Raw genomic sequence first — 27120 nt, forward strand, 5'->3', positions numbered from 1 at the left:
GCCTGCGATTGCAGTCCCGATCTATTAAGAGTCGCGCGTGCGTGCGCACACGGCTGTCCCCCAGGAATTTTTCATTCTCATCCGTGTGTCAGTTTCGTTTTCCATCCGTGTCAGTTTCCATTGCATTTTCTGCTTGTTGCTTTACTTTGGCAACGTCCCCGGGTGGGACACACACACGCTTCTTTCCCGACCTCTTGCCTTTCAAGCACGAGTTGCATCCTCCTCGGAGTCGAACACAGAGTGTCGTTTCCTCGCAAGAATGAGTGGCGTGTCATTTGAAAACGAGTCACTTTCGTTTCTCTCTCGCAGCAGCGCCCGCCGTCCCGGGAGATAAGAACGAGATCGCGCCAGCAGCCGCGCTGCTTCAAACAATGCACGGCCCCGGTCGCTTTCGTTTCCCGAAGGCGGCTTCTCCCAGCGCTGCGAGTTTCGATTCGCTTGGCTGCGCCATGCTACAACGCAGCAGCCTCGTGCCCTCGCTGCTGCTCAGATCGAGGCCTGCCATGGCGGTGCCTCCTAAACACGCCTCTCCGGAGCGCTGCTTCGTGGTGGAATCGGCCAGCTCGGATCTGGTCCATTTCACCTTGCGCAGCTACGGCGAGCGCCCGCTCGTCCACGATGCCCGGCCCCGGTGCTTTTTGCCTCGTCCGGGGAGATGCTATTCCTTCTGCCTGCCAGCCGCGCCAAGCGCCCGAGAGCGCGTCCGAGCTGCCAGGCTGCACAGAAATCTGCAGCACAGACTGAGCCGGGAGCCTTTCGCGGCTCGTCGGAGCACAGTCCTGGCGCTGCTCTCCTACAGCCCCCAAGCGGCTGCGCTGGAGAGAGGCTTCCTAGTTCAAGACGAGCAGGGATTGCCGGACACGGAGCGCTCGTTGGAGGAGCTGCTGCGTCTCCTGCTGCCCGCGCCGGCCCATCTGTCCGTGTACGAGGAGGCTGAAGACGGCGAGGTGTGGCGGGCGCTGTGGTGCCTGAAGGGGAAAGCAGAGGGCAAAAAGCTGCTTGGCAGAGCGCGCGTGGTGGCCGCCGAGGGGCCGGGGCTCCATCCTGCCGCTCCTCACCTTTTCGACGCCGCTGTGTTCAGCTCTCTAGAAGCCGCCCGCGGGGTCCTGGAGGAGGTTAGTGCTCTCCGAGCGGGCAGTTCACACGAGCAGGGCATCCCCGGAGGTAGAGCTTAGTCCCGCTGCTGTTTTTCAGCGCTCTCATGACGTAGCCCTGGATTCGGAATAATAATATATGAAGTGCTGATGAAAAAGCGCATCTCTGAGCATGTGTGAAGCACAGGAGTAAGAGGTAGCCTTCTGGGGTGATGGGAGGCGTCTCCAGGGTTTCTAGGTGACAGACTTCCAAAATGTAGGACCCAGCAAAAATGTCACAAAACAGTGAGCAAGGTTTTAGTTCTCTGTAACACTTCAACAGGACTGGGAGCGGGGAGGGAGGAGGAGGAGGAGAAAAACGGCTGGTTTGATGTTGTAGTCACTCAAACTCAGCCTTTGGTCACACTCTGAAGAGGTGAGAGCAGACTGGACTGGATTAGCCTCAGCTAGGTGCTGTGCAGGTCTCAACAAGTTGTACCTAGACCATAGAACGTGACTTACAGGAAAGGCTGAGCCTTGGCATTCTTCTGTGTAGAAATGAGCCACTGTTGCCAACCCTTGGCAGACGTGTGGGTTGACCATGGGATCAGACCAAAGGCCTACCTTGTCCGGTATCCCGTTTCCCATAGTGGCTAGCCATATGCCTCTGGGGAGCCCCTAGGCAGGGCGTGAGCACAATTTAATACCTTCTTGCTCCTATCCCTCAACAGTTGTTATTCCAAGGCATACTGCCTCTGATACTGGAGACAATATATAGCTATCATGGCTAGTAGCCATTGATAGCCTTATCCTCCATGAATTTCAAAGCCGTCCACATTGGTGGCCATTGCTACATCCTGTGGCAGCGAATTCCATAGTTTAACTATGTACTGTCTGAAGGACACCTTCCTTTTGGCTGTCCTGAGTTTCCCACTGTTGAGCTTCATTGGATGACCCGGGATTCTAGTATTACGACCCTAGTTGGTGGTGCTTCTTTCAATGAGTTGTTTCTTGACATTAGCAAGAGTTTATGGAGTTGAGCTTATGGAGACAGTTTATGGATTTGAGGGCGTAGGAAATGGGTAACAGTGGTGGAGAATGAGAAGTATTTTGCTTTCCTTTCTCCCTGTTTCTTTTACTGTCCAAACTTGGACTTGTGAACCTCTCTACATCTCACAGTGCCCCTGTATAAGGTAATATGCATCTATCTTGGCCCCCTGGGAAGGGGCTGGAGGGGATAGGTAAACACTGATTCAGACATCCCAAAGGATCCTGGAAAACCAGCACACTTTGTGCTGTTTTCTCCTCCTCCTCCTCCTCACCTAGCTTAGAGCTCCCTTCTGGCCAACCAGACTTTTGTGACTGAGTTCCTATTTGCCTAAATGTTCATAGGGTGGCCATGTAAAAAAGAAGACAGGGCTCTTTAGGCATGTAGAAGAGGGATTTCAGCAGGTGAATCTTCCCTGGCAAGCTACACCATCTGAATTTCCCTCTATCAACACTACTAAAGGTACAGGAACCCTGTCCTCTTTCTCATCTGAGCACCTAAATGTACATAACAGACGTTGCTGAAGTTAGTAAGGCACTTGCTTGCAGGAAAAAGCAAAAGCAAAACCTCAACATTAGGTGTTTCTGAATTAATGCATGTTTTCATTCCAGTGCACTTCTCTAATTCCTGAAGCCAAAGCGATCCTTGATCTTGTGGAGAAGTGCCCTGAGCATCCAAGGAAAGGAGATTTCCCTGTGATAGTTATTGAGGGACTGGATGCAACAGGTAAGAACTTAAGACAAAACAAGAAGTCCTAAATAAATACTTACTAAAGTATTAGTGTACTTGTTAAATAGCAACGCAGCTCATCCCTACAATTCATCTGGACTGCTTTGGGACTCTCTTTCTTCTGCTGATGCTAAGGCTGCAATCCTTTACACCTGGGGTCTCCAACGTGGGGTCCATGGGCACCATGCGCTTGCAGACACCGCTCTTGGTGCTCTTCATGCCCCCTGGCCCTCCTGATTTTAATTTTGTTAAGGTTTTTTTGTTTCGTTCTTTAACTGGGAAGCTGGCATGCTGCAAAGCCAGGTGCTGCCCTCCAATGCCATCTTTCTTAGGGTCTAAAAGAGCAGTTTTGTGTTTTGGAGCTCAGAGTCCACCTCTGCCTTGTTCTTGGTTCTTAGGTACTCTTCTTTTAGTCTCACCGGCTTGCATTCTTTTGAAATGAATGTTTCAATGGCAGCCATTTTGTGAGAGCACCCGTGACAGCGCTCATTCTCTCAGAATGCCAACATTCATTGTAGGACATGAAGTTAAGCTCTGAATTTCTGGCTGCATAATAGTATGTGGCTTTTAATGTGCATATGGCAGGTGCTGCCAAATTCAAGGGGCTTTCAGGGGATGCTTCTGAAATGCCTCCAGTCATTTCTATGGCAGAAAGTTAAAGGTCTAGTCAGGGGGAGGCCAGGCTATGCTATGGCAAGTAACCTAGGCATCCATAATGATGCCTGACTTTTAACAAGCACTTAAGAGCATTCAAAGTGCTCCATGTACTTTATCTCGTGATCCATACAAGTCTGCCAGGTAGGTGAACATTATTGCTTACCATAAAACTATGCAATGACACTGTGGGGTAGATGAGTATTACTTTATTGTAGTGATTTCTGGTATGTATTGGGAGTGGGGGCACATGAGTAGGTGGCGTGGCTTGCCGAAGAGCATGCAGTGAGTTCATGGCAAAGATAACATTCGAACTAAGGGCTTCCTAATTTGTAGCTCAAGACACCAGCCTTCCCCAACTTGGTGTCCTCCAGAGGTTTTGGACTCCTCCTCCCATCAGCCTCAGCCAACATGGCAGTGGACAGGGATGATGTGAATTGTAGTCTAAAACTTCTGGAGGGCACCAGGTTGAGGAAGGCTGAGCTATGCTGTGCCATCCCGTGGCTTGGCCTTTCCCTTTATTTATTTACAGCATTTATACCCCACCCTTTAGCCAAAAAGGCTCCCGGAGAAATCATGGCAGTCCTTGCCCTCAGGCTTACAGTCTAAATTTAAGATGTGACACACAAGGAATAAAGGAGAAGGACAGAGGACGTATATAATCAAAATGTGGGAGGAGGGGGAAGCCGATTTGAAGAGACAGTGATGGTGACAGTTTACTTCCTCTTCCTCTCCTGGGCACAGGGCAGTTGGCTGGAATGGCCTCTCTCAGGGGAGGAGGGGCCCAGTCCTTGCTTCATGAAGCAGCGATTGGGGAAGGTAATGATGAGGGAGGACTTTTGACATCCCTTCCTGCTTCCCTGTCTCTCTGCACTTCCTCGCTCCAGGATTAGTGGCAGCTGTGAGGCAGTGCCCCTGGGGAAGGTGGTGGTGGAGAGGCTCAACTCCATTCCAGGGGTAGGCTTGAGTTCCTGCTTCCTCTTCTCAAGCACACCTGTAGCCATGTAGTGCCTCAACAGCTGTGGGATCCTCACTGATCCTTGCTTTCCAAAGTTAGTAGCCACTGTGTTCCAACCAGTCTGCAGATACATGCTTCTTATTCATCATAGCCCTTAGTCAGGCTGGAGTGTGAGCCGCACAGATTGGGCTTTTATGTATGTGATATTTATTATCGGATCTAATTTCTTCTAAACCTGATCAACTCTTGTGCTCTGTGATGAATAAAGGACTCCTGTATCAAATGTAGGCAAAACAACAGTAACTCATGCTTTGAAGGACTCTTTGAACGGCGTTCTCTTGAGGTCTCCTCCACCTTGTGTCAGCCAGTGGAGAAAGATTTTTGATGATGAACCAACGCTCATACGGAGAGCGTTTTATGCACTGACCAACTACATAGTTGCTGCTGAAATAGCAAAAGAATCCAGGAAGTCACCAGTGATTGTAGACAGGTTTGTAAAAATGAATTATCTTCTTTGTTGCACAGAACCCTTGTCCCAGTCCCTTGATAGCCATTCATGCTAGCTAAAGTTCTATGTTTCTGCTATTTCCCGGAAAGAGTGAAGATAGGAAGATATCATGAATTGTTTTATAATTACATTATCCATTTTCTGCATGAGGTTAACATTAAGATTCCTTTGTCCTACTTACCACTGTTTGGATTTAGAGGCTTTTATAAAACTAAAGTATGGATGTGTGGTTGATCGCTGGTTTTCGTTTACTGAATATTACTCCAAAATAATTGGCCTAGATCCAAAGAACTGTGTGAGTAGAAACACAAATTCAAGGGGGCTTTGAACTTTTTCTCCAGTTTCCACATGACAAAACCTGTATTGAAAGAAATTCTGAGGAGTTCCAAAAGCAAGTCTATCTATAGCTCTATAGCTATATCCGTAGAGAGAGAGATGGCATGGGCCTCTGTTTTTCAAGGGGGCCCCCCCGAAAAGTACTAATTGGCATGTTGAGCTCTTTGAATCCTCACAATTTTTATATATTGTTTTAGAAACAATGTCATTGCTTCTGGTGAAAGAGCTTTTGTGTAACAGTGCTTAAGCTCATCGCCTATATTGGCATCCTTAGTATCCTGAGAATGCCAGATTATTTTTGAAAGAAGATGATGTTTTTTCCAGCAGTCAGGGCAAGATGTATGTGCCTATATAAAGATATAGATACATACACCAAAGAAAATTCTTTGGCCCATTGCCCCAGTTATTGGACATAACTATTGTCCAATACAGAATTTCTCTCCAGCCACTTGTTGAAGTAGAAACAAAGCAAAACGCTACCTGGCTATTATCGATCACCTTCACCACTGCCAGGAGCACCCATGCTGCCTTCTGAAATCCTCACCTCAAGGAGCCAGAATCAACACACAGACGACAGAGCTCTTTTCCAAGGCTTTATTTCCGTTCAACCTAATGACGCTTATGGATGCTAACTGCAGGAGCCTAATGAGGGAAACTTAAGAGAGCTGCGTACTTGGGGTTTCTAGCCTTAGTGAATCAGTTGATCTCCATTTGGAGGTAAAGGCGGGAAGCCTCTGAACTTAAGGGCTAGGAGGCGAAAGTCCACCCCTTTCCCATGGGGCATCGGGGCGCAGCTGTTGATGTCGCACCAAGCGGGCTGAGCGCCTCCTCTCGGCACCCTCCATCTCCTGCTTGTCCCTACGCTGGTGCCTAGTGCCCCGAAGCTCCAGTTGTCCCTCCCCCTGCCTGCCAGGGTCGCTATCACTCTCAGGAATGTGATCAGGGAGGGGCTGTCCTTCCGGTGGCGCCTCTGAACAGCGCGCAGGTTCCTCTCCCACAGTCTCTATCTCTTCCTCAGAATCAGAACAGCTTTGGGGCTCTATGGGCTCCGATCCAACCCTGACAACCACTGTCTCCATTACTCCCTGACAGAACTTTAAAGTGAAGCCTTTGTGCAGCACAGGATAGATCAGGGGTAGGTAACTCAGTGCCCTTCAGATTGATCTCCAGCTACCATAATCTCTGAACATGGACCATGCTGGCTGGGGATGATGGGGCTTATCTTGTGAAGATAGAATGAGTAACCCCATGTATATTGCCTTAAGGTCCTTTGAGAAAGGGTACAGATATGATGAATGCCTTTCAAAATCCGCATAAAGACTATGTACTAATTTTGATAGATGTAGAGTTAACTAACTGCACAGCTTATTTCATGTGCTGAAATCTGGTTTTGGATATTCTTGAAGCACAGAATTAGAGATGCCTTGCGTATGAATCTCACGCTGCTACCTATACCTTGATAGGTATTGGCATAGCACAGCTGCGTATGCTATTGCCACCGAAGTAAGTGGGAAAGTGCAAAATCTGCCTCCACTTCAGCACCAAGTGTACCACTGGCCTGAAGACCTTCTAAGGCCAGATGTGGTCTTGCTGCTAACCATTAGCTCCGAGGAAAGGATACGGAGACTGCAGGAACGAGGGTTGGAGAAAACAAGGGAGGAGGCCAAGCTGGAAGCAAACAGTTTTTTCCGACAAAAGTACGTACTAAAACTATAATATGGTCAAGTGTAATTATGAGAGGGTTCTACCCTTAAAGGTGGCCTAAAAACAATTTTAAATAAAGTAAATAAATCATGCCTGGTAGTCACTGAACTGTGGACATCCCATACTGAACTGTGGACATCCCAGTCTGGCTCTTATGACTGTCCTGGCTTGGCTTAATGCCCAGGGGAAGGAGTCTATGGCACATGCATCCAAAGATGGTGAAGTGCCAGGTATAGAGGTATTGTGTTTGATAAAGCAGGGTCAGATCCAGTAAAGCACAGTCAAAACCAGGAGAGCAGGGTCATTCATTCATTTACATTTCATTCATTTATTACATTTCTACACTGCCCAATAGCCAAAGCTCTTTGGGTGGTTTACAAAAAATAGAATCTAAAATGCAGCATAATAAAACATAATATAAAATCTCTAACATACAGAATTAAAAAAAAAAATGCAACAGCTAAAACAGTAGCAATAAAGTGCTAGCACCTGACAATTTATTTATTTAATTTCATTTCTATACCACCCAATAGTCGAAGGTAAAAACAACTCACATTAAAAAGCCCCATCACATGCCATCAAATGCCTGAGTAGAGGAAAGTCTTAACTTGGCAGTGAAAAGCTGACAAAATTGGCACCAAGTGGACCTCCCTGGGAACAGCATTCCACAATTGGGGGGGGCCACCACCAAAAAGACCCTCTCCCTTATTGTGATCCTCTGAACCTCCGTTGGAGGAGGGACTCAGATGCTGATCATAGTGTATGGGTAGGTTCATGGCCATCAGGTATTGCAGTCTTGAGCCCTGTAAAGTTTTATAAGTCAAGAAGACCATCACCTTGAATTGCAGTAGGAAATGTACAGGCAGCTAGTGCAGGTGGGCCAGAATCGGTATTATACATGCAGACCTTCTAGTCCCTGCTATCAATTTGGCTACTGCATTTTGCACAAGCTGTAGCCTCAGAACTGTCTTCAAGGACAGCCCCATGTAGAGCACATTGCAGTAATCTAACTTGGAGGTTACCAGAGCATAGACTATTGAAGCCACATTATCTCTGTCCAGATAGTGGCATAGCTGGGCCACCAACTGAAGCTGGTAGAAGGAACTCTATGCCACTGAGGCCACCTGAGCTTCAAGTGACTACGATGACTCCGTTAGAACCCCCAAGCTACAAACCTGCTCCTTCAGGAGGAGCGCAACCCCACCCAGAACAGGATAAACACCCTCCATCCAGTCAGAAAAATCACCCACTAATAGTATCTCAGTCTTGTCTGGAGTGAGTTTCGGTTTATTAGCCCTCGCCCAGTCCATTGTTGCAGTAAGGCACCAATCTAGCACATCCATAGCATCACCTGATGAAGACGAAAAGGAGAAATAGAGCTGCGTGCCACTGGCATCTTGAAGACAATGCACTCGAACACTCCAGGTAAACAGTCTCATTTACTTGTTAAATAGCACAGGGGACCAAACCCCATACTGGAGAATCCATGGGGGCGAGCGGTATCCCCCAAGGACCTCCTTCCGGAGCCATCCATCCACGTAAGAATGAAACCACTGTAATGCAGTATCCCCTGCTCCCAACTCAGACAGTTGCACCAGAAGAATACCATGGCTGATGGTACTGGATGCCGAAGGTCACAGCAAGGTCGGGAACTGTCAGTGCCCTGGACAGCATACTGCAGGGGATGCTGATTGCAGTGCCGTGTGTCGTCCTAGCAAGGGACTACAGGCAACGGAGGCCTTAAGAAGGCTGGCAGGCCCAGAACTTTCAGAAGATCGGCCCCTGATGCAGCTGTAGCTTTTAGAGGGCCCCACTGTTGTTTTGGTAGCTTCATGCTCCTGTGTGGCTGAGGGACAGGAGAAGCTGTGACCAAGTCATCTGAGGGCTATGTCATCTGAGGTTGAGGGCAGGGCAGGACTATGTCCTCAGGTCTGGTGCATAACACACTTAGTAGGGAGGAACTTCCTACGATCTCAATTGGACTTACTTCTGACTAAGAATGCAAGTTTTGCTGTTGATAGCTATTATGTATTTGGAATTTTTGGAATTTTACCTGCTCTTTTTTGTATCTGATAGAGTTGAAGAGTCTTACAGAAGGATGGCAAATCCTACATGTCACCCCATTGATGCCAGTTCCTCTAGAGAAGAGGTTCTCAGAGCCGCTCTACATCTGATTAAGAAGCATTGTCATTTGTTATAGTTGGTTGGGAATGCACTAGTGCCTGCGCTCTTCAGCATGAAGAAGTCAATCCAAAATTCCCCAACATATTAGTGTTGGATGTGGGTGTTAGTAGCAGCATTTTTCAGAGTGAGAAGCCTAGAGCAAAAGAGGCAATAAGCTTTTATTGGACCAACTGGTTTTTAAAATATTGAAGTAAGGTTACGAACTGCATTTCCATCAAGATCAGACAGTTTGAACAAAAATACAAAAGAAACCCTGTCTATTTTGACTGCATCTAGTGTCTGTTATGACAAAAAAGCAGACCATGCATGGATATATTTACACTACAAACTTATGTTGGATTGATACTACTTTGTCATGGATTTCTCCATTTTTTCCATTTGTCATGAGTTATAGTTTAGTAAAGAGGACTAAAGGTTTGCATTGGAGAAATCTCAGTAGGATGGAGGCAAATTGGAGTACTTGTTTTAAAGAAAAACCTCATTCTGCCTTCTGCCATTTCACCAGTTTTTCAGGAGTAAAATGGAGTGAAAATATTTGCTCATTTGGAGTGAGGGCACTGCTTTCTGTCCTCACTCTGATTTGGCTTTGTGACTACTTAATGATAGGTCACAAAAATGTGAAATAAATAATGGCCTGAGCACCAATGCCTCCAATAATTAGAGATGTAAACTTGTGGCCAAACAGAATGGTACCTGTGTGAGTCTTTCTGTGCCAAACCATTACCTTTCTACAGCTTACTGATGTAACTCATATTGCTCCGCTCCCATTTTAGCACACTGAAATGGCAGCAGGGGGAGTTTCTGGTCATTGCTTTAAAAAGGAGCATAAGCAAATAGCATAGCTCTCTGGACTGGAATTCAGCTTGAGCTCTAGATTACTGTGGAAGACGGTTTAGATTCAAGATTTTAGATTTGGCCCACTGCCATTTAACATTTTCTGATATGTAAACCATTTCAGACAACAAAGGTTTGGGTCTCTTCAAACAACTATATGGAGGAAAGAAATCCAGTGTTTTGATTTTTGTACCAGACTCATCACATTTTCAGCAGAAACTGTACATAGGTTTAGTGGGTAGAACTGAGATCTATAGATTTCACTAAAGCAGGCCTATTGGCTTAATATTGTACTTTCTTCTCCTGCTTCTTGTTTTTGCATCCTGACTTTGTAACTATCTTGCATTTCAGTCATTGGGAATAAAATTGCCTTGCATGAATTAAAATGGTCATTGTCATTTCCCTTGCAATGTGTTAGCTTTCCTCTGACTCATTTGTTCTGCATGTTATCATGCAAATCCATATAAAACAAACCAGGCTGACACTTAGCCATGCATTTAAGGCAGGGGTGTTGACCCTCAAACCCGTGGCCCAAATCCAGCCCCCATAGGGATCCCAGTCCTCCTAAATTCCCAGATAGCCACACACTCCTCCTCTGACTTCACCCCCTTTCCACCTACCATTGCTTGTTCAGTGGCTTCCTAGCTTTTGTACATTGTTTCCTCCATTCCAAAAGGTTAAAATGCCTCATGTAAGACTCATTAGCCCTAAACAACTTGAGACCAGGATACCTGAGGGGGCGTCTCCATCTTTGCCAGCCTGCCTGGTCACTGATGTCATCAGAGGGCGTGTTCCTGGTGGTTCCACATGGACCCATGGCATGGTTGGACTCCACCTTCAGTGTGATGGCCCCCTTCCTGCAGAATTCCCTGCCTTTGGAGGTCAGGCAGGCACCAACGTCGTCTTCCTTCCAGCACCTCCTGAAGACATTGTTATTTAGAGAAGCCTTCCTTGCGTAACCAGCTGCGGTTTATTAAGTTCAACCTTATTGGAATTTGTCTTAAAAAAAAATGTTTTAACTGTTTGAACCTGGTGTTTTGTTCTTTTAGTGTTGATGCTCACCGCTCCGAAATCTTCTGATGTGGAGGGGTAAATATTGTAAATAATAAATCACATAAGGCTGAAATCCCGCATCCTTACTGGGGCTTTCTGCTTCCGGATTCTTTCCGGATTCTTTGCTTGGCTCCTTTACTCAGGCGGACACGTGCTTTGAATCGAGGGCTTCCTTTCTTGGGAAGTTCTATATGTTTCATTTTGCAGCCACTAGATGGTGCTGTGATTATAGCACAATGCTGTCATTTCCCACAGCTGATAGATTGGATTAACGTCCCTTATCACATTATCTTCAATCTTTTTAAAAGCGGGATAAAGGTCATAAACCGTGGGATCACCCGTGGAGGTTGACGATGACATAAAGGACCCACAAACGTCAATGAGCAGCCCAATCTTAATCACACAATATAAGCCCTGTGCAGAGAAGCTCTCAGTTACTGGCAGTAAGAGCATTAAGCTAAAATATGCTGAGTTTTGTTATAATTCTGGTTCCTCTCTTTTGCCTTTGGCCCCACCCAGCACTGGAATGAGGACCCCAAGACCTACTCTGAAATGGAATTTGGCCCTCAGAGTTTCGACACCCCTGATTTAGGGCAAGTAAGATAAAGAGAGTCCTGCTGGAGCAAACTGAAGGTCCATCTAATTCAGCATCCTGTTTTCCACGGTGGCAATTCAGATGATTCTGGGAAGCCCATAAGACAATGGCCCTTGGCTGCTGTTGCTCCCTGGCAGCTGAGGTCCAGTGACATATCCAGATCTGGAATATAGTAGGCCCCATCATGACTAGAAGCCATCAATATAGATCTATGCTCCATGAATTTGTCTAATCTAGGGGTGTATGAAACACACTCACCCATCCAGTTGGGGTGCCTGCTGGGGGGGAGGAAGGCAATTCATCCCTCCCCCCAGAATCCTCCCCGGCCAGCTCTGCTCCATGGCAAGTCTGTGGAGCCGCCAGCTGGGCCCATCCGCAGCCGGACTTCCATCCACTGCCGGTCTGCGGCCGCAAATGGCGTCCGGCGTAGCGGATGCCATTTGCGTCCCTGCTCTTTACTGTGATAGGCTACGTAAAGATTTACGTAGCCTATCACAGCTAAAGCAAGGACGCAAATGGTGTCCGCTATGTTGGACACCATTTGCATCTGCAGACCAGGGCAACGGACAGCAGCAGATGGACCCGGACCGGCCAGCGGCAGGTAGGGTCCATCCCAGGAAAATGTTGTGGGGGGGGGTAGTCCATTCTGCCATGGACTCTGGGGGGCCAGATTCTAAAGAATCCGGCCTCATTGGAGTCTGTGGCAGATTTCTCCGACATCCCTAGTCTAATCCCCTTGCAAACAGTATCTAGGTTAGTGGCTATTACCCAAATTCCATGCATTAATTCTATGAACTGAATATGCACTTTGTGGAGAAGTATATAAGCTGCCCCCGACGTATTTTTTGGGATGACTCCAAGTTCTAGTATTATCCGTTAAGTGTTTTATCTGTTGTGTTCACCGCTCTGAGATCTGTTCTAGATATGGAGTGGTATATAAATATTGTAATAAATAAATAAATAGTATTATATGAGAGAGAGAGAAAGAGATGTTGTCTATCCACCTTCTCTACACCAGAAGTGGGCAGATCTACTGATAGATCTCTGGGTGATTTGCAGCAACTGTAGCAACACTACCCCCCCCCCCCCGAATTATGCTGCTGAATTGAAAAAAGCTGGGAGCAGGGTTAACAATGGATTTCTACATGAAAACGTCTGTGAGGTCAGTAAAATTCTGGCACTGAAAGCTAGACTCAGAATGTGTTCAGAGCACATTAAAGATGCAATCTCAAACACACTTACCTGGGAGTAAGTCCCTTTGAACTCAATGGGGCTTACTTCTGAGTAGGCACACATAGGATTGTACTGTAAATGTTCTTAAATTCTAATGCCAGAACCTTATACCCACATTCCTGGAGTAAATAGCATTGAAATCAGTGGGACGTGCCTCTGAATAGGAATGTATAGGATTTCACTGTAAGTGTACATCTTTTGCACCTTGCTCTGGTCAGTGGATCTTGGGTTTCTAGAAAAAAAACCCAAAGTAGATTTGAGAAGCCTACTGAAGTCTGCCTACTCCTGTTCTACACCATGGATTATTTTATAAACTTCTATCAGATCTCTCCTAAGTAAGTCACCTTTTTTTCTAAACTAAAACCTGCAGGGGAAAGTTGCCCCAAACCACTGATCATGTCAGTTTTCTGCATCCACAATTTCTTTAGGGCAAGTAATGTGCCAAATCCTGTTCTCAACCCACCTTGTGCTAAACAAAAACTTTGTGGGCTGCTAATTTTCTTGTGAGGATTACTATTCTCTCAATTACTTAAACTAAGATAAATAAAATAAATAAAATACTTATTACGGTTTTGATGAGCAAGGCTGCTTTTTACATAGGACAGCCTACGTTTGCAACTTCTCTTTCAGAGAATCTCTACACCAGCCTAAAATCCTGCGTTTAAAATGGGGCTTTCTGCTTCCATTTTAACTGCAGGATCACAAAGGACACCCTTTACATGTGCTTTCCTTCCCCCCTCCCCTTCCCCGCTCCCCTTTCCCCCTCCTTCTCCCCCTTATCTGAGTCTTCCATATGTTTCATTGATCTAGCTCTTCTTCTTGCGGCTTTTCCTTTTTCAGAGAGGAAACTCAAGCGGAACACAACTGGGGTAGTTTGATAGCTCATTTCTGATCTTTTAAAAAATGGAATAAAGGTCATTTAGTGCAGGAGATGCCCTGGAGGTTGATGACGTCATCTAAAGGACCCGCAAACTGTGAGTAACCAATCTCAATCGCAGGGTAAAAGCTCTGTGTGAAGAAGCCCTCAGTCAATCTTTATACTTTTCGCCACAATAGTTCCTCCCATATTTCTTTTTAAAAGAACACTGTACGAGCATTATAAGTAACTGACCATGACAAAACTATTTGAACATATATACAGATCAAGTTCTTATTTGCAACTAGCAAAATGACTACTTAGAATCAGAGAGTGGGGCTTTGTAGGCCATCTTAGTGGGCAAAAAGTAGATCTCCAGGTGTTTTGTTCTTTATTTCACAGAAGCCTCTACCAGCAGGGCCAATGGGCAGAAATGCTGGGCATTGAAGTCCAAAACAACTGGAGATCTCCTTTAAGAACATAAGAGCCATGCTGGATCAGACCAAGGGTCCATCTAGTCCAACATTCTGTTCACCCAGTGGCAACCAGTTGCCAATGGGAAACCCACAAGCAGGACATGAGTATAACAGCACTCTCCCATCCATGTTCCCCAGCAACTGGTGCAGTTTCTGTCCATGATAAATGCCTCATGTAGAAAAGCCCTTAGTGTTCTCCTCTCCAGGCTGAACATACCCAGTTCCTTCCACCTTTCCTCATAGGAATGGTTTTCCATACCTCTGACCATACATAGTTTATGATGGGTGGGATTGTGGGTGTGTATAGGCAGAGCTCGTGTGTTCTATGGGTCCCTGGTGTTTGCAGTGGATTAAACCTGCTCATTCTCTGCCTGATGTCTCCAATATCTGGGGTGAAGGGTCCTTTTAATCAGGGAGGAAGATGAGAAAGAGAGAGTGGTGGTAGAAAGAGAAAGGGGGAAAAGGGGTATGGCAGAAAGAGAGAGAAAGAAATGCTGGGGAAGGAGAGAGAGAAGCCCCCTTTTGGCTTTAGCCCTGAACCATAGGTCCCGATTACTACCATGGCAAGTACTACAATAATGGGATGTTGGGAAGGAGGAGGATGGACAGGGGGGGACAAGAGGCAGTTGGAAGGAGGGAGGAGAGTTAAGGCAGATTGGGTGAGGAGGGAGCTGAGTTGGCTAGTAGGACTGGGAAGGAACAGGTTTTGGAGAGGACTGTGGACAGAGAAGAACTGGATGTGAAGAGAATGTCGTGGGAGAGAATGGCCGTGACGAGCAGGTAGATTGGGAGGCCCAGTAGTGCAAGTTCAGAAGCACAGGGCCCCTTCATGACAGTCACAGCCACGCCCCTCACAGCCACGCCCCCTCTAAGATGGCGCAACCTTGTAAGATATGCCGCCTTCAACTGGGATCCAAAACAGTGCAGCTGAGAGTAAGGCGGTGGTGTTTCAGTTGGATGTCTGAGAAAAAATGCCACGGTGTTAATCTTTTTCTCCCACCCACCCACCCATCCACTCACCCACTCAGAAACAAGCATTTTAGGTTTTCAAAATATGATACTCTATGGAAGCTTCACCCTCTCAACTCAGCCCTCATGGACAGATCCCTTGTCATTTAAACAGCCCCCTTGCATACCCCCTTAGCGCCCCATTGTTACCCATTAGCCTTTCCTAAGCTCCTTTGTTATCTCTCTCCCATCCCACAACAGAAACGTCCACACACCCAGCTGGATTGAAACACACACCCCTTCTTTCTCCCCACCCAGCAACTGATGTTTTCCTGTTTCCCTTCCCTCCACTGGGGTTTGTTTGCCCAGGTACATGCCAACCTTGTACCAAAAATGGTAGCTGACAGAGCAGGTCACATTTGGCAATTCCGCTTAGTGTAGAAATTAATATTCAAGAATTAACAGTGCAATCCAATGTGTGTTCATTTCAAATTAAATTTACAGAGATCTGGGAAGGCAGCTAAGGCTGCAGTCCTAGGTGCACTTACTTGGGAGAAAGCCCAGTTGGCAACTGAACATAGTGGAACTGACTTCTGAGTAAACACACATAGGACTGTGTGATAAATCCTAAAGACTGGCACAAATCAACTCTTACAATGAATATTAATAATTCAGTAGCTGAACAAGACATCATCTTGCTTCTCATTTGCACCACCCATCTGCCTCACTGTTTTCCATGTTAGAATCATAGAATAGTAGGGTTGGAAGGAGCCTACAAGACCATCGAGTCCAACCTGCTGCTCAATGGAGGAATCCAAGTCACAGCATCCCTGACAGATGGCTGACAGATGGCTGTCCACCTTCATCTTGAATGCCTCCAGTGTGGGAGAGCCCACCACCTCCCTAGGTAATTGGTTCCATTGCTGTATTGCTCTAACAGTCAGGATGTTTTTCCTGATGTTCAGCCGGAATCTGGCGTCCTGTAACTTGAGCACATTCTGTGTCCTGCACTCTGGGATCAAAAAGAGATCAAGAAGAGATCCTGGCCTTCCTCTCTGTGACAACCTTTCAGGTACTTGAAGGGCACTATCATATCTCCCCTCAGTCTTCTCTACTCAAGGCTAAACATGCCCAGTTCTTTCAGTCTCCCCTCATAGGGCTTTGTTTCCAGTCCCCTGATCATCTTTGTTGCCCTCCTCTGGCTCTGAACCCTCTCCAACTTGTCTGCATCCTTCTTAAAATGTGGTGCCCAGAACTGGACACAGTACTCCAGTTGAGGCCTAACCAGTGCTGAGTAGAGGGGATTTGGAAGCTATGCTTCTATTAATGCAGTCCAAAGTAGCATTCGCCTTTTTTGCAGCCACATCACATTGTTGGCTCATATTCAGCTTGTGATCTACAACAATTCCAAGATCCTTCTCGCTTGTAGTATTTTTGAGCCAAGTATCGCCCATCTTGTAACTGTGCATTTGGTTTCTTTTTCCTAGGTGCAGAACTTGGCATTTAACCCTATTAAATATCATTCTGTTGTTTTCTGCCCAGCACTCCTATCAAGATCACTTTGAATTTTGTTTCTGTCTTCCAAGGTGTTAGCTATCCCACTCAATTTTGTGTCAACTGCAAATTTGATAAGCATTCCCTGCACCTCCTCATCAAGATGTGAAAGAAACTTTTCCATAACATTTCCCCACCACCACCACCCGCCGCCCCATTGTAAAGCACAAAAAGGCACCAATCCTAAACACACTTACTGAGGGAGCTGGTGTGGCCCTGTTCTCCTTTCCTGCTCTGGGATTGTGGGAGTGGGGTGGGATGGTGCTCTAGCTAGCTCTGGCTGCTGGCACTGGGGTATAATCTGGAGAACTGCCAAGAACAAGTTTAAACATCAGGGGTTTTAAGGGTGATGCAGTAATGAGGCCCCACACCATAAACAAACCTCAGTTAAGGGTATGTAAATCAGCTTTATGTGTGTGTTTTAATAAGAGGTACAAAACAATGGGAGCATATGTTCAAGAGGAGGACAAGGGATAGGCCATTCACATCTCCACACCCTTACTTCCTAAAGGCACATTATATCTAAATGGTGTGAGGAAAAAGGAGAACATAATAATGATGATAATAATAGCTTGTATAATCAAAAATTAAGTTTCAAACAGCTATGTAACTTTAGATTACAAATTAATTTTAAATTTAGATTGTAAGTTTCTAGGGGCAGAGACCTGACTTTTTTGCTTATGATTCTCTGTAAAGTACCACATATACTGCAAACACCAAAGTCTGTGCATCTTCTGGAAGCAGCTGAAGACATGTTTTATTCAAACTGTCTTCTGGTGACCAGCAACAGGGAAAGATAAAGTAGATTGATTAGCATATTGCTACCAGCCCTGAGCCTCTGGGAGGAAGTAGACTATACATCCAATCAATTAATTAAATAAATAATACATCATATATGGACAACAGTGATGATGTACTTGCTTGGTGCTAGAAGTGCCCCACTCCCTCAAAAGTATACACAACCATTTTTTTACAAGCAGAATCATACCTTTCTATAAGATGCTCAATTTATTCTGATATTTTAGAAATACTTTTTTAAAACGTTCAGTTGTTACAAACCATTACATTAAATGCAAATATACCTCGATTTACAAATGTCTAAGACCAAAAAGAAGGTCCATATTTTCAGAAGGTTAAGAGAGATCAGAGCATAACTGAAGAAAGAAAAATGAAGAATGGTAGCCTACCAAGAATATAGCATCTCATTGTAAGTTTATTTATATTTAACAATTTACATTTGTGCAGCCTGAACAGCATCACTTTTGGCAAATGTAATGAAAGGTAAACAAATGACTAGGAAGTCATTAGAGCAAGTCTGATCACATAAGGCTTTCATTTTGTCTGGGATAAACAAAGCCCAGATTTTCTCAAACCAGATTTTAATAGCTGTTATTCTCATGCTTCTTTATTTAGCTGCCACCTTACGGTTTAACTGCTGCAAGGAGGAATATGATTTGATCTCTGCTGATTCCAAGAAGCTTGTTCTTATCTACTCCAGTGATGCCATTGGGCCTACAAGATAACCAGTAAAATTGGTTGTATGAATTGCAATACTTAAAATATATACACCACACAGAAAGAAGCAAGAAGACTATAGCCAAGGATACTGTATGTCGCTTTAGAGTTTTCAGCTGAGAGTGTGCCTGATACACGTGTACCCTTCCCAAAAAAGAGATCCCAAATAGTTCAGTGGATTGGATGAGTTAGCCACACTTTAATAGGGATGTTGGAGGAATCTGTCTAGGAGGTGGAGCTAGCTGTGTTTTCATCAGCTCAGGCTCATGGACTTTTGCTTGTTTTCCTGTGAGCTGGCCCAACTCAATCTGCATCGAGTTGGGCCAGTTCGCGGACTTTTTTTCTTCTTAATTTGCATAAATAGCAATTTGTGGAAATTGTGACTGCAGTTTGAGTACTTTGCGTAAATTTCAGCTGTGATTTGCATGATTTGTGCGAATTGCGGTCACAATTTGAGCAAATTACACGAATTGAGGCTGAAATGTGCTCAACTTACACAAATTGCAGCTGTAATTTGTGCAAATTGCTATTATGCAAATTTTTAAAATCCCAAAAAGGTTTCCAGTTTTCAGGAAGAATCCCGCAGCTCAATGCAAGCAGAGTTGAGGGCACCATAGAAATCCAGCAAGCCTCCCAAAGGCCAGATTTCCTGGCTACAGACATCCTTACACTTTAGTCCCATCTGGGACTTAATAGTCATGACTAACTTTTCCCACTGATTTCAAGGGGACAAAAGTATGACTAAGGCTGCAATCCTATACCCACTTATCTGGGAGAAAGCCCCACTGAACTCAATGGAACTGACTTCTGGGTAGACATGTATAGGATTGCACTGTTTATCTCGATCTCATTTTTTTCCTTGACCCTAAAGCCAACTGATATAGTTATGTGTTACCTAAACTCCCCAAGTTATATTGCAATGGTTCTTTGCATCTGATGGTGTTGGTTCTTGTCTACAAAAGAGACCTCCACAATGAACAAATTTAGTCTGTCTCTCAAGTTGTATCTTTGTCTTTTTCATGGTTCCTTAGGACATTTCTTTGGTTGTTTCTAAAGAAATGAGCAGATAAAGCCACCAGAGGGCAGAAGAGAGCTAAGCATGACAGGATCTGAAAAATCTAGGCAACAACAAATACCTTCTGTCAAGGCAATCATTTCCAGCTTTGGAAGGATGGGGAACAGAGATAAAGAATGCTGAAACAGCAAAATGTATTACACTTGGTCTAGAGCTCCAGGCCATGCTGCAGCTCTGTGGTGGAGCTGGTGATGCTGGGTCAGGCAGGATTTTGTGCACATGGTGGGAGGCCTTCCTTTGACAAAATGCTTTAAGACATCTAGCCTTGCTGGCTGGGAATTATGGGTGTTGCAGTCCAACGCATCTGGAGACCACCATGTTGGGGAAGGCTGCTTGAAGGCAACATGCCTCTGCCCACCTGAAATGGTTAGACATACTCAGCGCTTACTTTCTAAACTGAGATGTGCCTACGACAAGTGATGACCCCTGACCTGGTCACCTTCACTTCTTATCCCAGTTTTGCTGTGCTTTCCTACCTGTGAAATAAATGCATTTTGCGTATGCTCAAAGGCCAAATCTTCTTTAGAAATCATATATTCCAATACTGAACTATGACACTGAAAACAGCCTTGGTCCAGTTGAACCCTTGACATCCTCCATGACTGGTGAAGTATAAAGTTTAGAATGGCAAAGTCCAAAGACTTGTGTAACCCCTGCAGTGAAAAGTTGTGATTAGCTACAATAGGCCGTTTGAAGAGGTTCTTTGCCCATATTTAGCTCTAGAGAGAATGCTCAGAAAATGTATTTTGGTCCACCATCCAGTCCAGAGTATGTGAATTTAGGAAGATTCAGTCCCTTTGATGCCTATGCAAACAGAAATCTGATACTCAGAACTGATCATAAGAAGAGCCATGCTAGATCAGACCAAAGGCCTTTCTAGTCCAGCATTCTATTCCCACAGTGATCAACCAGTTGCCTATGGGAAGCCCACAAGCAAGATATGAGTGAAATAGCTCTCTCCTGCTCATGTTCCCCAGCAACTGGTATTCAGAGACATACCTCCTCTGATACTGGAGTTAATATTTAGCCATCATAACTAGTAGCCACTGATTGCCTTATCTTCCATAAATTTGTCTAATCTCCTTTTGAAAGTGATCAAAGTTGGTAGTCATCATGACATCCTGTGGCAGCAAATTCCATAGTTTAATTATGCTCTGTGTGAAAATATAACTTCTTTTTGTCTGTATGAATCTCCCATTGTTCAGCTTCATTGGATGACCAAAGTGTTTTCATTCCCCTTTTGTAGCTGAAAAAAATGTCTTCCTACTACCGACTTCACTAGGCTTGTATGTTTGGGCATAGGAAGAGGAAACACCAGGGCATGTGCCCCAAATATATTTCTTAAGTGCCCCAGATCTCCAGGCCTGGGCTGTGCCTGCACAGAACATTAAACTTACAAGGCGGTTTCAGCTACCTTTCTCCCATTGTTCCCATGTGTGTGGATTGAGTCTGCATGGCTGTGAACATTTTGCTCTCTTTTTTCTCTGATTTGTGTTTTTCAGAGGTGGGGTGGTAGGGAATGGAGCTCCTGGCCCTGGCCCTGGCCAGGAGGAGGAAGAGGAGAGGGCAGCAGACATCTATGACAGAAATGCAAAGGAGCCATGTCTGCCCACCCTCCATTGGTTGAAAGAACTGGTTTAAGTGTGCAAGGCCTAGTGCAAGGAGGCCCCACATAATAGTCTTCTCCTTCCTGGTGGGTGCATAGAGTCCCCACCCCAATTAATGGAGACGAGGCCTCTGCCATCTTTGCGTATCCCCACTGCCTTGGGTGTGATTTCGTCCCCGAGTGGAGCAGGGCTGCTCTACCCGTAACCCTCCAGGTTTGCTCCTGGATCAGCAGTGCTCCAACTTTTGTTTTGGGGAAAACCTACCCCCCTGACCCCATCATTACCCCCACCCCCACTGTTGCCCAGGGCGTTGCTCCACTCCACTGCTGGACGTGAATGCTGGGTATGAACACCAACTGCCTCTGAGTAAAACTGCCCCCCTATGGCGCCCTTCTGAGTGGAAGGGAGGAGGCATAATGGCAGGAGGAGTGGGGACTGCAGAGGCTGCACTGAACTTGTGTGTGAGGAGAAAACAGGTGGGGGAGGGGCAGTTGCTGTGCTGGCCTAAGACATTTTGCTGCCTGAGGCAGAGGCCAAGATGGCACCCCCTCCTGGTCCACGTACAAAAGCTGACTGGACAGGCAGCTGAATCTTTCTTTGACATTGGCAAGGAGACAGCATCATTCACCACAAATGAAAGCAGCAGGCTAGCTTAGGTGGCACAGGGAAGGCGGCATGGCCCACAGCTCTCTCCTCCAACACCTTGCTGCCTCCTCCCACCACCTGCTGGCTGAGGCAACTGCCTCAATCTGCCTAACAGTAGGGCCAGCCCTGGATGGATGGATGGATGGATGGATGTGCAACTGTCGCTCTGCCTCACCCAGCCGTGTCACCGGCAACACAAAAAAAGGCTCGCCCTGGAGTGCCATGAGTTGGGCTTGTCCAGAGTAGCCGCACACTGGAAGAGGGTGGCAGCAGCGGTGTGTGTGCATGTGTGTGTTTCGCTCCAAAGCCTGGGTCCCATTCTTGCTGCTGCTGCGGGCTCTCCTTGGATTCCTTGAGCGAGGGAATGCGAGGAGATGTCTGTCCCACATGGCACATTTAGTCAAGGCCCAGGAAATCATCTAGGCCCGCTCTTGCTCCTGCAATGAAAAAAGGCGGGTGCCTCCCTCACCGTCAGCATGTTTGGGGAAGTGGTTCCTGGGGCGGGGGACACACACACACACAGAGGAAATAGGATTGCAGCCTAAGCACATGACTTAAGGCCTGTATGGCTATCACAGCTGTATCTCACAGGGTTGCCTTGCCCAGCTGGCTTGTCAGTTTGCACGCACGGATTCTCCACACTTATCTGCATTACTCTTGAATTTTTAAAGCCTCCCTGAGCTGACCTGCTCTGCTAGGTTTGCATTCTCTGCCAGTGCTGTTGCTATTCCCATTATCGTTTCTTCATTCAGCCTGGAAAAATGAAGATTCCTGGAACTCTGAAACTGTACCGGTTGCATTGATCTGACACCACATTACAGAGAGCCCTTCTGTGTCTCTGATGTATTTTATTTTAATGGATTCGCTCATGCTGGTATAATTAAGGGTGTGTCAGACTTTCCATAATAGGTTCTTATTTTTTTCAATGGGCTATAAAATTTCACTCTTGGCTGCATCTTGGGATATATACCAGAGGGCCTGCTGCTTTTAAAGCATTTCTGGATGCCTTAAAGCATTCTTTTAACCAAATTGGCTCATTAAGGGAAAGAAGGGGGAATGCGCTCAATAATACGTTAGCCCTGAAAGTTTCTTCTTTTCCCCCCAACTAGGCAAGGAATTCCTTCCAACCCTCCCACCCCACTCACTCTGCCTTCAATTTCGTTCTGGTGCAAAGAAGTACAAGAGCCATGTGAACTGGTTCTTTAAAAGGAATCGCAACAACTTATTATGAAAGGGTGCATTGAAGGACAAAAAGCCCATTTTGCAGTTGACAGTGATGGGAATGTGGGTTAAAGCGGAGGTGAGGTTTCATGTATATTTTATGTCTCAGCTGATCAGTCCCACCCTGGACATGAACTGGTTCCAATCCACAAGCTAAGCAAGGCAGAATCCCTGGTCTAAGTCAGGGGCAGGCAACTTGTGCCCCTCCAGATGTTGTTGGACTTCAACTCACATCTGCTGCGGCCAGTGTGGCCAATGGTCAAGAATAATGGAGTTGTAGTCCAGCCACTTCTGGAGGGGCACAGGTTCTCCAACCTGGTTTTATGTTGTGCAAGCACAATGGTTTAGTTAGTATGCTTAGTTGATTAATATGGTCAGATTTTATAGGACTGTTTTATAGGACTGTTTCAATTCAAGCCTTCTCAGGGCAAAATTAGAGGTGACATGGGGATCCATGACTGGGATCTCCCCTGTCCTTTTATAATGTTTTAATTAACACCCATGCACGCATGCGCGCGTGCACACACACACACACACACACACATGGCTGTTTTGGAGATCAGGGAAGTGGCATTCTAGCTGAGCATGGGGTACCCCTTTCTCCCTTGTTCTTTCCACAGTCTAAATCACACACCCCTTTAAAAGCAACTTACCTGTCCTTTTTGCCCTCACAGAGCACCACTTCGCAGCTGTCAAGGGAGGTTGCTAAAAAAAAAAAAAAATTACTCTGATAACAGGCTTTCAACACCAAAAAACAGTGGGAGGTCCTAATCATGGATTTCCAGCATAGTTATCGGTCACTTTGCTATTCAGATTAGTAACTTTCACATATGATAGCCTCCCATTGAGCACCAGCCCACCCAAATTAACTATATTTAAGGCTTGTTGATTTCAGTGGAATGGAGTTAGAACATAAGAAGAGCCCTGCTGGATTAGACCAGGGTCCATCTTGTCCAGCATTCTGATCACACAGTGGCCATCCAGCTGCCCACGGGAAACTCACAAGCAGGACATGAGTGCAGCAGCACACTCCAGCCCGGGTTCCCCAGCACCTGATGTACACAGGCACATTGCCTCTGATACTGGAGGTTGTTGTTATTATTATTGATGTGGTGGTGGTGGTGGTGGTGGTGGTGGTGCTGGACTCTTCCTTACCTCTTCCGTTGAAATCAATGGGACTTAAAAGTGCTTACATTTGGTTGAATGGCACCTATCATATATAATTTTGGTTTCAATTATAAATCCATGGTAGATCATATTACAAGACTTTAGACTGGGGGGGCATATGCAGGCCACAGGCCATATGTGTCCTTCACCACCGACTGGTGTGCCCCCACCCCAAGTTGCCAAAATTTGTGGAGGCAAAAATATCTCTGGTTTGCCATCAACAATTCACTACCGCTATGGGAGCCTAAATGGCCAAATCTTGCTTGAAGCCAAGTGAGATTTGGACACTTTAGGCTGCCTTAGTGGTTTGCCACTGATTTTCAGCTGCAGAGTGCACCCCATGATGGAGTTCAGATAGCCCCTGGGCCCCCCAAAGTTGCCCACCCCTGATTTAGACAGAGCCCTGTTGCTTGTGTCTGAAAAAAAAGAAGAAGAGTGGAAATCTCACATACCATTATATTCAGCCTTCGGAACGACCCCTCCCATCCCAGTCACTCACTCTCGGCCTCCATGCAATGGCAACAGTCATGACAATTTTGTCCCATGAGAACTGGAGATGGCGGCTGGGGCGTCCAGCACAGGGGTGGACTGGACAGAAGGTAGATCAGGATCTTCTGGTAGATCACTGGGTGATTTGCAGTAGATCAGCAAGCTTTTCCAGTTCCCAATAGTTTAACAACAGCAGGCCAAACAGCAAGAGAGAGAAATTATGCCAAAGCTGGTTTCTGCTACTTGTTTATTGCCTCCGTGTCCCTCCCCTGTACAATGGGTGTTTGTTGGCTTTGACCAGCTCTTGGTGTAGTTTTGCTGGCCAGCCAGTCTTAAATTTTGTGTTGGGATCCCTGACCCATCGTAGCTCGTACCCATGTATTCGGGTCATCCCACTGTATGGCTCATGGTACGCAAGTAATTGGCCCCATGAGCCACCATTTTGCATCTGCCTGCAGCGCCCCTCCAGCCACTGTTTGCTCCTCACTCCAGTCAATGGTCCTTGGGGTTCTACTGAAAAATAAAGTAGGTCCCCTAAGCCTGAAGTCTGCCCAGCCCTGCTCTGGCCACATAGGCAGGACCACCAGGAGAATCTCTGTCTTTGCAGATGGCTGAGCAGCCCTTTGTGGGGGGAAGACAGTGACATGGGGCGTGCGGTTTTGCTGGAGGCTGCAAATGGCCACCTCCCCTAGGGGAACGCGTGAATACTGTTATATCGTACTGTCCATGGGGGAGTACAGAGCAAAAATAAAACCCATAGGCTGTCACCAGCATAGAGGGAGGGTCTGTCACCTGCAGACATGACAAAAGGGGGCAGTAGGAATAAACTTTAGAACCGGATGGGTAGCATGCGGCTCATGGACCACATGCAGCTCTCCCCCCAGTGCAGCCCCCCCCATTTTATGGCAGGGGGAATCATCATGTTTAGCCCTACGGAGTGCTCAAAGGGTCATCTTTAGCTTTAGTGGAAGACCACTTAGCCCAAGGGGGGAGAACGTCAGGCCTGGGGGCCAAATCTGGCCCGTCTGGGGTCCCAAGATAACTATGTCCCCTTTCCCCCAACCACCCATCATTTGTCAGTTTCCCAGCTTTTGTGCAGTTTTTCCTCACTATAAAAGGTGGAGATGCCTCTCCTAAGGCTCAGTTACTGGCAGAAAAGGTGTTAATGTACAGCAGGGTGGTGGGGTTTTTTTTGTATTTTGGCCACGCCCCTTTCACCTTTGGCACTGCTCACCACTGGGACATGGCCCCCGAGTGCTATTCTGAAATGGAATTTGGCCCTTGGGTTGAAAGAGGTTCAGCACCACTGAGTTACCCAGTTAGAAGCATTCTACGCTATGACTTGCAGCCACATGGAGACTGGGGAGAGAGCAGTATGGTGCCTTTCATCACCTCTTCGGCCAGGACTGCCAGGCCACCTGCTTTACCAGAATGCCAAATTCTGTGTATGGGTTTAGGGGGATAAAAATGTTGGGCATGCCATATGGCAGAAGGTTGCTCCTAACCTCCTCCTGACTGCAGCTGCCTGTGGGAAATGTTTAAGTGTTATCCTGAGTGGCTCCCCAGTTCTCTGTTTCCATCCAGAGAAGCAGCAGAGAGGTTTAAATAAGAAAATAGAAGAGTAGTGAACCATGTATTTTCTCCCAAAGGGGTGGGGGTGGGACAACTGTTCTTGGTGTAAATTAGGAGCTACAATAATGAAGTGACAAATTAAATCTGAGCTTAAATTTACTTTAAATAAGAGAAAAAGTCAGCCCCAGTGTTATTCAAACAGGAAATGCATAATTTACAGCACATTTAATTTCAATCAGTGCTTTTAAATGGTTCACAGAAAGTTCAGTCGTTCTATACCACAGGAGCATAAGACCAAATGTAGAGCAGGGTGTGAAAATGTAGCCAGTTATGTGTATGCAGTGGTGTGGGGTGGTATGTTATTCCTCAGCTGTCTTACTTTTGGCAGAGGCTGTATTTTTATTCTATAGAGGAAATTTGCTCTAAAATAGTGTCTTTCATTCAAGGCAAAACTGACAAATGCTCTTTGGGAGGAATATTTCTTATATTTAGCTTGCTGACCCTTTCCTGTTATCTAAAGTGCAGTCAAATCCCATGCTAGGGAGGGGATGAGGGTGGGGAGAAACCACTAAAGCCTTTTAAATTAAAAATGTCATAAAGACTTAAATAAAATTCTATCTTCCAGTTACAATAATTCCTTTATAGGTTGTATGTGTGTACGTGTACAGGCCTGTGTGTTTGCAGTGAGAAAAAGAACATGCTTGCTGAATAGTGGAGCATATTGTCTACCCATAGTCTAAAACAAAAGCAAATGTGCTGTCCAGGTGCTAACTGTTGACGGTTCATAGGTGGCCAGGTGTCCTCTTTTGCAGAGGACCATCCTGTATTTGAAGGGCTGGTCTGTCCAACTCCAGTTTAAAGATAATGAGCCATAACAACAATTGCCCATCACCAGTTAGCACTTGAACAGCAGACTGACTAGGCAGGCACGTAGGTCATCTGGTCAGTCTTCGACTGTCTGGTGAGATGTACTGTATTTCTATTTAAATTATAACAATTATTTCTAAATCTGCATCTGTACATACATTCGCATCTGCAAATCTTATGCATATCACTGTCCTCTTTTATCCTCTTCTTTGGTGATGC

At 46.0% G+C, this 27120-nt stretch overlaps 1 protein-coding gene across 2 annotated transcripts; it reads left to right on the forward strand.

Annotated features, from left to right (window-relative positions):
* The first annotated feature begins 361 nt into the window (after positions 1-361).
* On the forward strand, positions 362-11182 carry CMPK2 (cytidine/uridine monophosphate kinase 2). Of its 2 annotated transcripts, XM_084826689.1 has the most exons (5): positions 362-1115; positions 2733-2847; positions 4751-4952; positions 6770-7003; positions 9087-11181. In XM_084826689.1, exons 1-5 carry the CDS (start codon positions 372-374, stop codon positions 9208-9210), a joined length of 1419 nt encoding a protein of 472 aa, XP_084682815.1. In that variant the 5' UTR covers positions 362-371; the 3' UTR covers positions 9211-11181. The 2 variants fall into 2 exon arrangements, with proteins under 2 accessions (XP_084682815.1, XP_084682816.1); XM_084826690.1 differs by lacking the exon at positions 6770-7003 and having other exon boundaries at positions 9087-11182.
* Positions 11183-27120: the final 15938 nt, after the last annotated feature.

Source organism: Heloderma suspectum, chromosome 1 (assembly GCF_057233095.1).
Source record: "Heloderma suspectum isolate Gila_16-S chromosome 1, 16-S_ref, whole genome shotgun sequence".
Lineage (NCBI taxonomy): Eukaryota > Metazoa > Chordata > Lepidosauria > Squamata > Helodermatidae > Heloderma > Heloderma suspectum.